General features: G+C 45.2%; 1 protein-coding gene across 1 annotated transcript in view; it reads left to right on the top strand.

The window, feature by feature from the left end:
* ELP4 (elongator acetyltransferase complex subunit 4) overlaps positions 1-16,604 on the top strand; it is a 1,288,954-nt gene that overhangs the window by 621,969 nt on the left and 650,381 nt on the right. The window contains exon 6 of the mRNA XM_085648284.1: positions 7,831-7,915. Within this exon, the coding sequence (XP_085504410.1) occupies positions 7,831-7,915 (85 nt within the window). The remainder of the gene's footprint in view (positions 1-7,830; positions 7,916-16,604) is intronic.

Genomic DNA, 16,604 nt, shown 5'->3' with positions numbered 1-16,604 from the left:
TAGGCCTTGCAGAAGTAAAAAATGAATTTGTGTGCTTTTCACTACCAGGACATCTAAAACTTAAAAGTACATCTCTAACTTTTTAAATACTCTGCCCTTTTGACTGTTTAAGGCCTACTCTAGAGGTGGCCTGTACATATTAACAAGCATTTGCAATGCAATAGGTCTCACATTTATGAGCGTATGAGCTAATGGCATAATTATCAATGTCTTTTATTTATTTGTTGTTTTTAAAACCGATAAATAAAAGGCATTATCATGTACAATGCCAATAGCTTATACTCTCGCAAATGTGAGACCTATTGCATTGGAAATGCGTGCTATAAAATTTTTAAAAAGCGTTAGGAGAGAGCGTGTCCTGTGTGCAACAGCTGGCAGGAAAACGCTATTTGAGAAAATACTGCTCGGAGGCTGTAATTCAAGCCCACTGAACAACAACACAACAGGTGTCGCTGTAGAAGCATAAAACATTTGTCAAGGTGGTACTAAGGAGGTACTACTAAGCCTTTTGACCAATAAACAGCCACAGTTTACAGTGGACAATGACACAAGCCCATGAAAGATTTGCGTGGACAGTGGGCGGAGCATCAAGTCCCTCTCTCGATACAGCATTCCTCGCAGAGTAGCGCATGCGCTGCCCAGGCTCGACCGAAAAGGGAAGGTTGAGGCTTGGCAAAAGGTTTTCTTTCCTATGTCGAAATGGCAGTTTAAAACAGCACACACAGGCCTGAGACAGGCTACTTTAGAGGATAGGACAATCAGTGCTGCAGGCCCTCTTTTAGCACTTAACTTTCAGACCCTGGGTACATGTAGTACTACTTTACTAGGGACTTGCAACTAAATTAAATGTACAAATTGGGTGTAAGCCAATCTACCATGTTTAAAGGAGAGAACACAAGCACGTTATCACTGGTTAGCAGTGGTAATGTGTGCAGAGGCCTAAAAGCCAACAAAAACGGGTTCGGAGAATTGGATGTTGAAGACCAAAAATGTGGGGTGACTGCAGAGAGGACAAAGTCCAACTCATACCTACTAGACCTCATCAGACAAAGGCACATTCTTCAGTACTTTTTGTTGATCATGCAAGATTGAGTCAGATGTCTAGAGCTGTTTCTTTTTTTTCTGGAGTGTCTACAGTTATGTAATTTGAGACAGCTATATACCTACATGATGAGATGTTGCTTTGTATGTAGATTTATAGTCCACTGACAAGTATTTACTGTTGCTTATAGTATGCTCTGCCATTTTAGGTTTGGTGTGTGCATATAGTGCACTTTTGGGTTGACCTTCTTGAGGCGCATTGGCTTTTTTGGCTCAGGACGTTTCAGCTTAGCCTTGAGACCGTCATCTTGCATCAGCCCTCCTCGAGTGTTCTAGTCCTAAGTACATTCTATTGACACATTCTATTGACTCTCCGGATGTTTCCTTCCACATCTGTTCGGAAGCATGAGCGGCTATTTTACAACAGAAAATGATGGTCACACCCTCATTTGGTAGTTGCTAGATGTAACCTGCAATTTGGAAGCATTCTAGCAGTTCTGTTCCATTATTATGGGTCCTGTGATCTATAGATTTAAAGCCGCACATGGACGTTTATGGCTAGGTTACGCTATCCTAGCAGATGTGTAAGCAGTTTTCATAATCTAACAGGTAAATAGGTTATAATCAACAAATGCGGTGCAGGAAGTCTCGAGAGGAGACTAGAACACCGCACAGCAGGAATAGGCCACTTTTGTAGTGAAAGATAACACCCCCATCTGTTTACTTATAATATTTCTAGTGCTGCATTCGCATTGTTTTTTAACTATAGCCTTTTCTTGAATTAATAAGTGTCTATCACATTTGCTTTTTCTAGGTAGTGTAGTAGCTTGCGTATGTGCTCTATTTGTAGCGCGTAGAGTACACGTGTATTTTTGCTTTTAATTCTATGGTCTCTGATGTATCGCAGCACAGATTCTTGGGTACATTCGCTAAAACGCTTAGGCTGTCTTTGGTAATGGGGTCTACTCACTGATAATAAATCTATTTGTCTTTCTCTTGATAAGCCAACCTTTGGTAAATGCTTAGAAACGGTATCAATGGGAAAGTCAAGGACTCGGCAGTAACTAGGATACCTTCTTGCCAACTTGCTTTATCAGTAACTAGATGGCTGAACAAAAAAGGGTGAAATGATGAATTATCACGAACGATTGTCAGAATTAAAAAGTGTGTAGCAACGACCTGCCTTAGAAATATGGCTAGGAATTTCAACATTTCACGTCCTTGCTTTAAAAACGTGTGCGACTAGCAGTGGACCTAATACATTTAAACATGTTTACAATGTGTGTTTTGAATGTTTGTTCTGCCTGTGCTGTAAGCTTGCGTTTCAATAAACCCCCTATCTGCCAACAGAGGGAAAAAAGCTGTGAAAATCTGAATAAATTAGCCCATGTGCTTTTGCCTTTCAAAAAACAAACTTTACTCAAGCGGAAATAATGTATACGTTCATAATATTATTTATATTATTGTTAACATATGTTGTCCTTTCAGTATAGTCAGGTTTGGAGAATAGATACTAAAATTAGGAAATAGATTACATTGGTTTGCCTATGTCTGTTGTGTTTCAAACAAGCAGTTGTAATTTTCTTTATTAACCATCTAAGGATTATGTACTTATAGCACTTCTGATTTCTGATTTAAATGCATCTTAAGTTAGACATTTGGTTTCTTTTTTAAATTTAACATTTGGATTTTGGGGATTTTTCAGCTCGTGATTGATAAAATACAGGTATCACTAAAATATGAATTGGGATATCACAGTCCACACACTTCTATGTAAACTCTTGGTATACCAAGTAGATAATTCTGTATGGTGGCTCCTGGGCCTTGGGGTTGCAAGGACATTACCCTACACAAACCTTTATACAATCACAGCACTGTGAAGCCAATTCAGCCTTGCTCTTGCTGTAGACATGAGAAGTAATCTGAGGAGACAGTTCTCTTTTCATGTCACTGCATCTGATGGTAATGAGAGGAGTACTCAGTTGGCTCCACTGTATGTTTTGCATTTGTGAGAGGTGTTCTCAGTAGTGACCACCTCACATGACCACACTACATGCCTCAGGCAGTGCAGTAGGTTATCTAAATGAGCAAGAAGGAGTCTTTTGCATCTTCTGCCGACTTTTCGATGAGATGCAGGTATGGAGGGGTGAGATCAAGGAGAAAGAGGATGGTTGTGCTCCAGCTTGATCCCTGCTTCTGAATTGGAAGGTTCACAGTGCGGGACAACCACAGTGGAACAAGCAAAAGTTTGCAATCATGACAGCCTCTGCTTGTTGGTTATCGTTACTGTGCTGGTTCCAGGATGGCCGTGGAGCTGCTAAGTAAGGATATCATCAAAAGGTCCACTTGCCATGTTAGAAAGTTTTGTGTGTGCTGCTCCTAATGTATACATGTTTGTGAGTAAATGGCTGTGTGGGAGGGTGAAGGGAAAATATTCCTGGCATAACAGTGACCTTGAGCAGTACTTAATGAGGACTATGTTTGACCTATTGGTGGCATTCTGTACATGTTGCTGGCCTGCCATGACTAGGCCCTAGAGGTGGCTAATGGAGACCATACTTTCCATGCTTGGGGGCATTTTGGACAGAACTGTGGCTTTGCTTGGTGTAATGGTGCTCCCGGGATAACAGTTATGATTTTTGACATAAAGGGTTCATTCTGGAAATGTCTGTTGCTACCACTGGTACGTAGTGGCTGTGCTGTAAGCTGCCACCCCTAACCTAGTCTCTAAAAGTCAGCCTTGAATACAAGTGCTCTATTTGGCATATGTGTACTTGTGAATACCGTAATGGCAGCTCTGACAAGTTAGTGCCCATCCTTGACATTTTTTGAAAGTTTCTGGGCATAATAGTGACTCATGCATAAGCCTTCCTTCAGGTGTGCGCATAACATTTTGTGCCTATCATTTACATGTTAGGCCTTATCTACATAAAGCAACATCTGACAGAACTCGAAGCACACATAAAACACAGCTCTCTTATTCCATGTTGTTAATTACCACAGAGCTCACAATAATAGCACCCTTAATCAACAGTCACAGCCTCCAGCAGAATACATTTGTCAGAACAAGGTACATGTATCCAGCAGAGCCTGAGATACCATATAGTTGTACCTCATTCCAGTAGCAATCCTCTCTACATAAAAACAGTATACCTCTCCAAGATAGCTGGAACACGAAACCAACTATTACACTGATTTAAATGCGTACTGTTGACCCTAGGTAGTTCTTGTAATTTGACACAATAGAACACTCCTGAACCCTGCCCTTCCCAAGAGGAGGCTAATGCACTACTGCACCTTTAAACAACACACGTAAAACAGCACTCCCAGAAGACGAGGCGATAAAACAAGACCCAGCACTCTCTTAAGGCGAGGCCAGAAAACAAATTCAGCTGCATTTAAAGTGACATAAACACGTTTATTAATTCTATATTTTAGAAAGGAAGGTAAAATATATCGGTTAATACAGACTCCTAAATATCAAGTAACTCAAGCATCAACACCCGAATGAAATGTGGCATTTATACATGTAGCAAAGAGCAAAGAAACTTAGAAATTATGTACACAAATTAAGGAACACCTCAACGATCGATCATGCAACATCCTTGCCAACTCAAGCTGGAGGAGCCCTTCGACAGCCCAGGAAGGATTTTGTTCGGGACTCAAGTTCCGTTTGTCTTAGAGCAGTACGTCTACTCTGTAAGTGAGCTCCTACCCGCCCCTGAAGCCTTCCAGCCTTTAATACCTTTACTCAACGGGAGGCGAAGGTTCTAGAAACCTCACCCCCTTTCTTCTGTTGCGAAAAACCGAGCTGACTGTACTGGTCTGTTTCAAGGTCAAGACAGAAGCTGGCCAGGCTCCTGTATTTTGACTCCGAGACAGAGCTGTATATTCGGCACATTCCTTGACCGGTACCAAGCACGCATCACACACAACATATTCCAGTTCACTCTGATCGGTGAGGAGCAAAAACAAGTGAAGAGCGAAAACATGCCCTCTCCACTTTGCAGCTACGTGCGAGCACAGAAAATGGAGTCTGTTAAACAAGATGAAGTCAGCACAGACAAAGGAGTCAATTATGCCAAATAGATCCAATGGTCAATATATCATTCTTTATATCAGTACACCCTAACAAGTTATTGCGTTCCCAGCTGCCTCATACATGTACCTCAAGCCAAGCAATGGGCATAACAAGTCTTGAGAATGTACTTACCTGAATTGGTAAAGCTCTTTAGCTACAAATAGCAAGCAAGAGAACGCAAAAAACACATACATGGTTTAACATCCACACCCTGGCATACATGGTTTAACATCCACACCCAGGCTACTGATGATCCTACTCCGACAGGAATCACCCTGTGGTTTGTGGCAGAATCTTTAAGATCAGGGGATAATCAAATATGATAGCTCTGCAAGACCATGGTAAGACAATAATGTGCTTCTGCCATAATGTAATTGTAAGTTTCAGGGTGTGTGGGTCTGTCTGTAAGTCTCACCCAATTGGTGCGGAAAGTGAATGCAAATTTGACCGAAACAAGCCGCATCTTTCAAATCTGCTATTGAGTAGTTCATCTTAGGGAATGGCATTATTGTCTTGAATTGATCCGAGGTAGAAGTTGTACTTCCGTTTAACAGTACCAAACTCTCAGTTTGATTCCTCCAGAAGCCAGACTACAATAAAAAAAAAGTGTAAGACAATGTTAGGTTCTAAACTTATTTACACTCCTTGAAACAATGCAGTATCTTGCTCCTGCTTCCACCAGCTTCGCATCTTAAAACCTACAATCTGCTGTAATACTTTTCAGCGTAAAGTTGTAATAGTGTACGCCATTGTATCTTCCTGTCTAGACCACTGTAATGCAGTTTATTTAGGAATGCTGAAAAAATCTGTTGAAGAACTGGAGCTGATCTGTTTTTGTCTTGCCCACAAGTCATGTTTGTCCAATGACTTTAAACATTAATTTCCAACTCATCAGCAACTGTGTGGCACATCTGCGACCTTTAGGATCCTCCCATGTAGAAAAATATGCTTAGCCTAAGAAGCCTTCTTGGTGACCGCAGCCAAGCCCGAGACTCACTTCCTTTGGAGATTGAAAGACAGACCTGCTCAAACTGTGTAAATAAAGGGACAGAATAAATACATTCATGAACACTAAGATTCGTGAATACCTCTTAATGGGATGTTCTGGATAGTGTTCCTGGCCACATCCACATCATCTGCGCATCCAAATACTGTGGATCAGGGTGTGCATTTTCCAAACACTTCTGTGCACTTAAGGGATTTTAGAGGGGTAAAATCTTTGGCAAATGCGACACACTATGAACATTTTGAAAGTAAAGTGCCTTAATATTGATGATGATAATATAATGATGATAATAATCTGTTATTTAAATCGTCCTGTCATCCAAAGTGCTGACATTGACACACATCATTGTTTAAACAATAGGCTGACATTATGACTTTAAGCATTATTTTTAAAGACAACTTAGTCTCATCGATTGAGTATGAATCACACAAAAGGTGATGGGAGAAATGTTTGCCAATAGTCTAACCACTGGCAAATGCTTAGCCCATTTTATCTATTGAGTAATTGGGTCAAGACCCACATCTGAAACCCCATTTAGCCTTGTTCCCAAAGAAGGAAAAAACAAATTGCCTTCATCAAAGCTATGACCTTAGTGACCACATTTTGCCTATTTGCAATCTACACTTTTGAATATTCATGCCCATCATATGCCTTTTCCTTTGGCCATGCACACAAATTTTCAAATGTCTCCATGTTAGCAGGTCCCTGTTGTTCCACCCTTGGCCTTGGTTTATCAAATCATATCTTTCTGGGTGTTGCAGTCTTAACTTTATTGAGTTGAACCATTTGGAATGAGGCAACTAATTATGAATAGCTTAAGATGGGAAACATGATGTCCTGCATAGGTTGATTGATCGTACACCAATATAGATCCCATAAATATCCACTATTAATTGTCAGATAGGTTAGATGCTGTACTTATCCTCCTACTGTAAGTTTTCAGCATGCTTTTAAGATGTCATCATCGTCTTTCTGACTCGTGTGTCTCTCTGTTTTGAGAGCAGTATGCTTTTACCAATAGTTTACTCTTTTTTCGCCACCTTGAAAGTTTTGCTGCGATAATTTTCTGGCGTCCTTTTACTCCTATTGTTAAACAAATTTACCTTTGGAAATTTCTCTTTTGCAAATTAGGGTGGAATATGCAATCCCTAAAATCTAATTGAACAAGATTATTTCCACAGTTGTTATTTCCTCATTGTTGTTTTTAATAACAACACTTCTAAATTCCTTACTACCCTAGCATTGATAAAATGAGCTTTTGTTAAACATCAAGGCGCTGCTGGAAGCGGCGCTCAGGTGATCAGCACACTGATCAGGTGTACTTGAGATCTCAGTTAATTAACTGTGTGTTCATTATCTGTGATTACTGCTGAAGGGCTGAGGTGGGTTCAGCGTTGATGTTACTTCATTAGATCATTAATTTTCCAGGAGCTAAGTAAGCTCGACATCATTAAGCCAGCTCGGTCTCTGCAGAGTTTGCCGTTCATATGGTATCAATCCACCAGCCTCGTTAGCACCAGGCATCACAAATAGTGTCCCGCATTTTCCGAATCTTGGCGTTTTTCTTCTGTGATTTGCTGAGCTCCCATGATCATTGGTGGCCTTACTGTAGTAAATGTCCGCAAAGTGTTCCTGTGCGCTTTTTTAGCATTCAAGCCTCAAATATGAAAAAATAACCTTTCTGTCTCTCCACTCCCCACAGCGAGATGACCCCTGGCTACAGCCGGCTCCTTCGGGCCATCCAGAGCTATATTCAGAAGGAAGGGTTTGACGGCTCCTGTCCCCAGGTACGAAGCGCCTTCAGTGACTCCTGTAATCATGTTACCAATGTTGTTTTGTAGCCCTCTTGAGAGTGCCCCTTAAAGGTCTCGGAATCAGCAAAGGTGAACCAGCTGTTTGCTTGCTCTAGGAAGTAAACAAGAAGGGTTCTCTACAGATGCCAGGCCAATGCTGCTGACCTCCGGTAGCCTTCTGCTGCTCCATGTTTAGAGACTCCCCATGAGGACGTCCATATTGAAAGGAGTCTTCTTTTACTCGTTACTTCATCGGGGACCCGCGTGGTATTATAACTGGAACTGGTCGTGCCAGTTTGTTGGACGTGGTCATTCGTGGTGAAATCATGCTGTGTCGATATTACTACATGTATTAATTTTCAGATATACAAACCTGCTGTGCGGATATATTACTGTATGAATTAATTTTCAGATGAGTGCGTCAGTAGGGGCAGCTTTTTAAAGATGATAATATTCCCTTCAGGTACAGGTAAGTAGTCAGCCATTGCTCACTGAGCACATTCGTGTTAGAGATGTGGTAGCTTCCAGAGCATCCTTTGATTAACAAGTGCGGTTTACTAACTAACAATGTTAATTTTCCGAACTATTGCGAAGGAAAAGTCCGAATTCTACTAGGAGCACGTAGGTTGAGGTTATGCTTTAACGTAATGCCTTTATTTTCAACGGCAATCCAGTTAGACGGAAAAACATCACCAGTTTCAATAAACTGTATTAGTCAGGCTCCCTGGGTTGGACATGTATTAAAATAAGTTCCTTGTGACAAAATGACACCCATCTCAGTACATTTCTCTCAATTCTAAGGCTCTTCCTTTTCTTTCTATGTCACCCAACGACTTCATTTCACGTCCTTCGTGATTATGCTGACGTCTGCTCCCATTCTCGTCAAATAGTGTACTTTAGGTGGATTTCTAGAACAGATCTAGATAGAGGTTTACACACATTAACTGTTGCCAATTCTGTTACACAGACATGAGATTTATCACCGAACTTTGAGTGTGATGATTCTCGCGTCTGAGTCCTTTGTGGAGAGTATTGTGACTTTTCTTTAGGACGGCTACGAATATCGACCCCATTCTAGATTAGGAAAAAGTGATAGACATTACTCCTTTTTTAAACTCCCTCCCCAACATTAAGGCTGTGTTGTTAATTGGGATGAAATACAAAGAAAGAGTGAAATGCAGGTTGCTCCAGACCATTCCACAGCTTTCAAAATACCCTTCACTTTAATTCCCACTAGGCACTGGTATGGTACTTCAGTATCAATGCCGGGTAGCTGCATTTAGCAGTCTCATCCCCCCTACCAGAGCACGTGACAGTGCTCCCGCCTGAGGCTCCCTTGGTGCAAATAGCAACTGAAGTTGTTCATTGTGCCTGATGGCTCTCGTTGGATAAATGTCGTTTTTGATTTCACATATCTGGAGTTTGTCCGAAAAAAAAAGATGAAATCATTTTTGGGATGTTAGTTTTAATCCATTTTGCAGCGTTCAACATAACACTGGCAGATACGGGGGGGAAACCTTGTCTGTCATTAAGGCTTTGACATCTAAAGCTCTCAATGTAAGCTTAACCGAACTCTGTTTTTTTTTTCCTTAGGTTAGTATTTGTAAGAAACCATTTTAGAGTGTGAATCCTTGCAGGTTCATGATTTTATCAGTCTGTAGACCCACAGACTGTTGCTCCACCAGTTTGTCATCAATTGCATCTTGGCCTGCTGTGATCTACAAATGACTATGCCTTTCTGATTCACACAAAAAATTAAAAATTGAATGAAATCTGTTGGGATGACAATTCTATTCAGCCAGTAGTCCATATAATCCATGCTGTCTGCAACATTCTTTGGTACCAGCTTCCCAAGTTTCTTGTATACGGGAGGAAGCTTAGACCAAATATCCCATTGTCTCTTGAAATCGTTCATGCAGCAGCTGCAATGTTCTATCTGCTACTTTAAAATGCCTTCAGTAGTCTGTAGGGCAGCTGCATTGGAACTTCCCACAATTGCTCTAAGTCTAATGCAACCGTAAACTACACATATGTGGTCCACCATGGTGTGATCATTACCACTGACGTTTGAGCCTCCTGATGTTTGTTGTTGTCCTGCTAATCATCTGAAAAGGAAGGAGTTCCTATCTAATGCCTTGGTAACGATTTATTCAAATCTTAAAGGAACCACATCAAATACTGTTGCCATTTGGGCCTGGTTGCCAACTGAAAAAGAGACGCACTGCTCTATTGAGTCAAAATGGAATGGAATGGTCCCCAAATTTGCTTAAGATATTGTCAATTCTGCAATTTTGCATCCAGTAATTTGCATTCCTGAAGAGCTGCAGTTGCGATAATGCTATCACATTCTGTTCTCCCTGGGAAATATTCGGCCTTGATTATTACCTGCCTGGCCAGTCAAATGTGCCAGAAGTCATTGGTCAACTCTTCTAATACTATAGAGTCACTGCGTTGTTCCCTGTTCTAAGTATCATTGTATTGTATTTTTCTCTGCTGTCCGCTTGTTGTGCCCCTGCCCTCTGATTTTCGTTTTTGTTCCCCCTCTGGTGTGCCCAGCCCCGGTTGCGTTTCCCGCCCGCTCCCCGCCGCTGCCCCCCTGCGGCCCCGCCCCCTTCCCTCTCACTCCCTTCCCATTCGCCGCCCCGCTCCCGCCTGCCAGCTGCTCCTCCGTCCCACTGGGCGATATATTGCGGAATGCACGCAGTGGTGGGCAGTGACCTCTGACCCTCTGGGCCGGTCACCCCACGCACCGCGCACACTCTCTGCGAGTGAGCCCAGGCTGCCCCCGATCCCGCCGAGTGCCGCCGCTGCCCGCAGCTGTGCTCCTGGTTTAATTTATATCGCTTTGTCTCTGCGCTGTTCCCCGTTGTAATTTCTATCGTTTTGTCACTGCGTTGTTCCCTGTTCTAAGTATCATTGTATTGTATTTTTCTCTGCTGTCCGCTTGTTGTGCCCCTGCCCTCTGATTTTCGTTTTTGTTCCCCCTCTGGTGTGCCCAGCCCCGGTCGCGTTTCCCGCCCGCTCCCCGCCGCTGCCCCCCTGCGGCCCCGCCCCCCTGCGGCCCCGCCCCCTTCCCTCTCACTCCCTTCCCATTCGCCGCCCCGCTCCCGCCTCCCAGCTGCTCCTCCCTCGCTCCGCCCCCCCCTCTCCTCATATGGCAGAGTGGCAAACGCGCAGCGTTGACGCGCAGCGGGCGTGCCCTAAGCGCGCCGTAAGGCGCGCCAAAGGTAAGCCCGTCTGCGCCTGTCCGCGCCTGTACTACGCCCAGCGCCCGTACCCCTGGCCCCCGAAAACACCAGCCCACCCGCCGGACTTACGACGCCACCGAACTCAACGCACTCAACGCCGGCCGGATCCCTGGATGCTACCGAGCCCCCCCGAGACGCACCCACGGACCCTTCAGCTGCCACTCCTGCAAGTTCACCTGCATCCGGACCTGCACTACACCAGCACCCACCAAACCGAGCACCAGCAGCAACCACCTGAAGTGCATCCTGCTCAACACCCGCTCCGTCCACAGACACGCCGTAGAGCTCTGGAACCTGCTCGACACAACATCACCAGACGTCGCCTTCCTCACGGAAACATGGATGAACGCCTCCTCAGCACCCGACATCGCCATCGCCCTCCCGGACGGATACAAGATCACCCGGAGGGACCGCGGCAATCAGACCGGAGGAGGCATTGCCATCATCCACAGGAACACCATCCGCATCACGACCAACACCGACGACACCCTCACAACCGCCGAACACCTGCACTTCCAGATCCACACCGACCCCAAGACCACCCTCAGAGGCACCCTCATCTACAGACCCCCGGGATCACGCACACAATTCAGCGAAGACATCGCCGACTTCATCAGCCCGCACGCGCCCCCCCTCCGCTGACTACATCCTCCTCGGGGACCTCAACTTTCACCTGGAGAACAACAACGACCGCAACACCACCACCCTGCTGGACAACCTCGCCAACCTCGGTCTCAAGCAGCTGGTGACCTCCCCCACCCACTACGCCGGACACACACTCGACCCCATCTTCTCATCCAGCAAGCACATCGCCTTCAGCCACGCCACCGGACTCCACTGGACGGACCACAGCTGCGTCCACTTCAGCTTCAGAAAGAACACGATCCACCACCACCAGCAACAGGTCGCACGCAGAAGCTGGAACAAGATCACAGCCGACCAGCTCGCCGCATCCCTGAGCCAAGCTCAGCGAACCCCAGCCAGGCCGCCAACAACCTCACGAAGTGGATCAGCAACTGCGCAGACGACCTTGCCCCACTGAGGACCCCGCCCAGCAGACCCGGCAGTAAGAAAGCACCTTGGTTCACCGACGAACTCAAGAGCTCCAAGAAGAACTGCCGAGCCCTCGAGCGAGCCTGGCGCAGAGACCCAACACCTGACAACATGACCGCCCTCAAGCTCGCAACTCGAAAACACCACCAACTTATCCACACCACCAAGAAAACCGCATTCAAGGAACGACTGGACAACAACGCACACAACAGCAAGGAACTCTTGAACATCGTCAAAGAGCTCTCCAACCCCAACGCCGGAAACAACGACATCACCCCATCACAAGACTTCTGCAACTCCCTCGCCTCCTACTTCCACAACAAGATCGCTGACATACACAACAGCTTCATCACACAGCCAACGCACCCCACGACCGCACCTGCACCCCCCACACCCCACCACCACCCTCCGCGCCTGGACTCCGATCAACACCGAAGAAACCCGACGCACGATGAACTCCATCCACTCCGGATCCCCAACCGACCCCTGCCCTCACCACGTCTTCAACAAGGCCGACGCTGCCATCGCACCCCACCTGCGGGACATCATCAACACCTCCTTCGACACCGCTACCTTCCCGGAGAGCTGGAAGCACGCCGAACTCAGCGCTCTACTGAAGAAACCATCAGCGGACCCCACCGAACTCAAAAACTACCGCCCTATCTCGCTCCTCCCGTTTCCGGCCAAAGTCATCGAGAAGACCGTCAACAAGCAGCTGGCCGCCTTCCTCGAGACGAACGGATCCCTCGACCTCTCGCAGTCTGGCTTCCGGGCCAACCACAGCACCGAGACCGCCCTCATCGCAGCCACCGATGACATCCGAGCCCTGCTCGACAACGGGGAAACTGCGGCCCTCATCCTCCTGGACCTCTCCGTGGCATTCGACACTGTCTGCCACTGCACCCTAGTGCAGCGCCTCAGCAACGTCGGAATCCAAGAGAAGGCACTAGAATGGATCATCTCCTTCCTCGCCGGAAGGACACAGAGAGTCCGCCTCCCCCCGTTCAGATCCAAGGCCACCGAAGTCATCTGCGGCGTACCACAAGGATCATCACTCAGCCCCACCCTCTTCATCGTCTACATGAGCCCCCTCGCGGCCATCGCACGCCAACACAACCTCAACATCATCTCTTACGCCGATGACACCCAGCTGATCCTCTCCCTCACCAACGACCCCGCCACGGCCAGAGCCAACCTACACGAAGGGATGACTGACGTAGCCGAGTGGATGATGAACAGCCGCCTGAAACTGAACTCAGACAAGACGGAAGTCCTCATCCTGGGCTCTTCACCCTCCGCCTGGGACGACTCCTGGTGGCCCACCGCCCTGGGCAGCGCACCCAAACCTACAGACCACGCACGCAACCTGGGCTTCATCCTGGACTCCTCCCTCTCCATGACCAGACAAGTCAACGCCGTCTCCTCGTCGTGCTTCAACATCCTGCGCATGCTACGTAAGATCTTCCGGTGGATCCCCACCGAGACCAGGAAGACGGTCACCCAGGCCCTCGTCACCAGCCGACTGGACTACGGCAACTCCCTCTACGCCGGAACCACTGCCAAACTCCAGAAGAGACTCCAGCGGATCCAGAACGCCTCAGCAAGCCTCATCCTCGACATCCCCCGACACAGCCACATTTCCGGACACCTGAGTGACCTGCACTGGCTCCCGGTCAACAAGAGAATCACCTTCTGTCTCCTCACCCACGCACACAAAGCCCTACACAACCAAGGCCCAAGATACCTCAACAGCCGCCTCAACTTCACCACTCCCACACGCCAGCTTCGATCGACCAGCCACGCCCTCGCCGCCGTCCCCCGCATCCGAAGAGCCACCACAGGAGGAAGGTCCTTCTCCTACCTGGCCGCCAAGACCTGGAACTCCCTCCCGACCCACCTCCGCCTGACCCGAGACCACCTCGCCTTCAGGAAGCAGCTCAAGACCTGGCTGTTCGAGCAGTAGCGGACCCCCCCTCCCCAAGCGCCTTGAGACCCTCCGGGTGAGTAGTGCGCTATATAAATGCATTGATTGATTGATTGATTGGTTCCCGCCAGATAATTCAAGTGCCTTACAGCGGAGATATTTTCCAACCTCAGAAAAATGCTACAGGGCACTGTGTACGACCCAACACTTTCACCATGAATGAGCCCACCAACATTGTAGACACTACCTGCAGATGCACCCACAGCATGCAAACCAGCTTGATCTGCTGCTTCTGGTTCTATTACAATATCTAGGAGAGAAACCTATTTTTCTATTATCAGTCTTCTAAATGCTCCAACCTCACCACGCTCTTTCCACTACTGGAGATCTTCTCTGGCTGCCTATTTCAGGGAGATGCTTTACACAAAGGCTAGACCTTCCTTTAGGTCTATTATATTTCTTCTCTGTAATGTCCAGTTATATAGCATATGGCTTGTATAGACTTGACCAGAAGACTAAGCAGCCTGTCTCACTCTCTTAGACAAAATGAGTTTGCTGTCCACATACTCCTGCTGTGCTTTTTTGTCTCTTTGAGACACTGTAATGCCATGGGGATATATGTGGGGAAAATGTGTGTATATATATATATATATATATATATGTTTTCATTCATTCATTTATTCCGGGCAAATTTGGGCAGGAAAATATTACTTCATATTATGTCTCTGCCAGTGCAGACCTGTTAATTACTCAATTACTCTTGTAGTGTTCTAGAAGACGTATTGTCTTTTGAAGGTAGCCTCATTCATGATCCATTTTTGTGGCTCTACACTTTCAGCCTTTTTATCAGCTTCAGATAGTAACTGTGTCCACTTATACACCTTAAAAGCACCTGTCACTTGTGTGAGATTGGTTATGCATTAGTTTCAATATTGCTAATAATAGGGCATTTTTCGTTTTGGCCAACTTTCAATTCTCTTCCTGGAGCTAAATTTCTCCGTCAAACTGTTCCAATCTGCGTGATGTGTGCAGATTCACAATCTCCGTCTCCTAGACAAAACTAGTGTAACAAATACATTTCTAACACAAATTTCGACTTGCAGACCATATAAGAATTGCTCTTTAGAATGCATTTAAACAGTTGCAGAAATGTTTTTCACATACAAAAATAGCACATCGTAAAAATGTGCTTGTTTTAAACATGTAAAAGAATCATTTTAGAATGCATTTCAGCTTTGGTAAAAGAATATTTTCACAGAGAAAATAACATGCAGGGAAAATGTGCTCGCCTAAATGTTTATGAAAATAACGTGATGAATATGTTTTTTTTGTACTAGGCTATCATTCTTGAAAGTTCACCTTTTAATTAGGCCCAAGCCTTTTTGTTCGACTCTTGCTCATAGCTAAGTAGACTTTTTACCTAGCACCAGCGAACTGCTAAAGAATGTGCTGACTTCAAGATTATGTTCCTTTAGCTTCATCATACCATGGTAGATCATTCCCATATAACAATGCACCTTGCTGTGAATTCATAATGAATAGACTACTAGAATGAACAATAATTTAGATATATTTTATGTATGCTAACTAGAACAATATTGACATATTTGCTTTAGCTCATCTGACTAGCCTTTGTATTCACCATAGACATTGAATGTAGCATTAGCTTAGGTAAGAAGGCTGTCATGAGAACTTTCCTCCATGTTTCTAGTAAAGGCAACAGTGTTTCTCTATGTACCGGTTTGAATGTTAACAGTGGGATACAGGAGGAGAAGCAACGGATGTTGACAACACCATCGGATGAGCGGTTTCCGTTGTTTGAGAGATTTGGACACCTTCTAATTTTCATTACTTTATTGTGTGATTTTATATATTATAGAACGTGTTCCTAGTTAGTCAGAAGAGATCCCCTTATGACTGTGCTACCCGAGAGTCGCTCTTTGTATCCTTGCCCTTTTGTTACCGACAGCTATTGCTAAAAGTGACTCTATTCTTTTTCCTTTCAGTTTGATTTTCTCTGATCAATGCTACTGCTACGATCATTCCTCTATCGCTATAGTTGTGGGGAACTCTGCTAAGTTTCCAGAACGACTCTTTACGGGAAGTTCTAAGTCTTTAGCTATGCTCTGAAAATCTTGCTCTTTTGTAGAAGGGACTCTTCTCAGGTCCAACTTTAGGGTAGATTAGGCTGTTTAGGTAGTTAGTGACAATTTCCTTTATGTAACACTCTGTATAAATTTATGCTGTCACTGATCAATCTTTTACACAATATTTCTGTAAATGGGACTAACCTGAATACATATGCCAAAACCATACTAACCCTTTGAGATGAATAAATGTTTTGAAAAAAAATTCAACCTCTCATCATTGAATGAACATTAAGAATCTGGTAGTTGATGATATAGGCATGACTTGTGTTTGTTCCAGCTCCATTCGTACTATGGTGGCAAAGGTCCAT

This window comes from Triturus cristatus, chromosome 3_2, assembly GCF_964204655.1.
Source record: "Triturus cristatus chromosome 3_2, aTriCri1.1, whole genome shotgun sequence".
Lineage (NCBI taxonomy): Eukaryota > Metazoa > Chordata > Amphibia > Caudata > Salamandridae > Triturus > Triturus cristatus.
The sequence above is the reverse complement of the archived record's forward strand: the minus strand, read 5'-3'. Positions and strand labels throughout refer to the sequence as shown.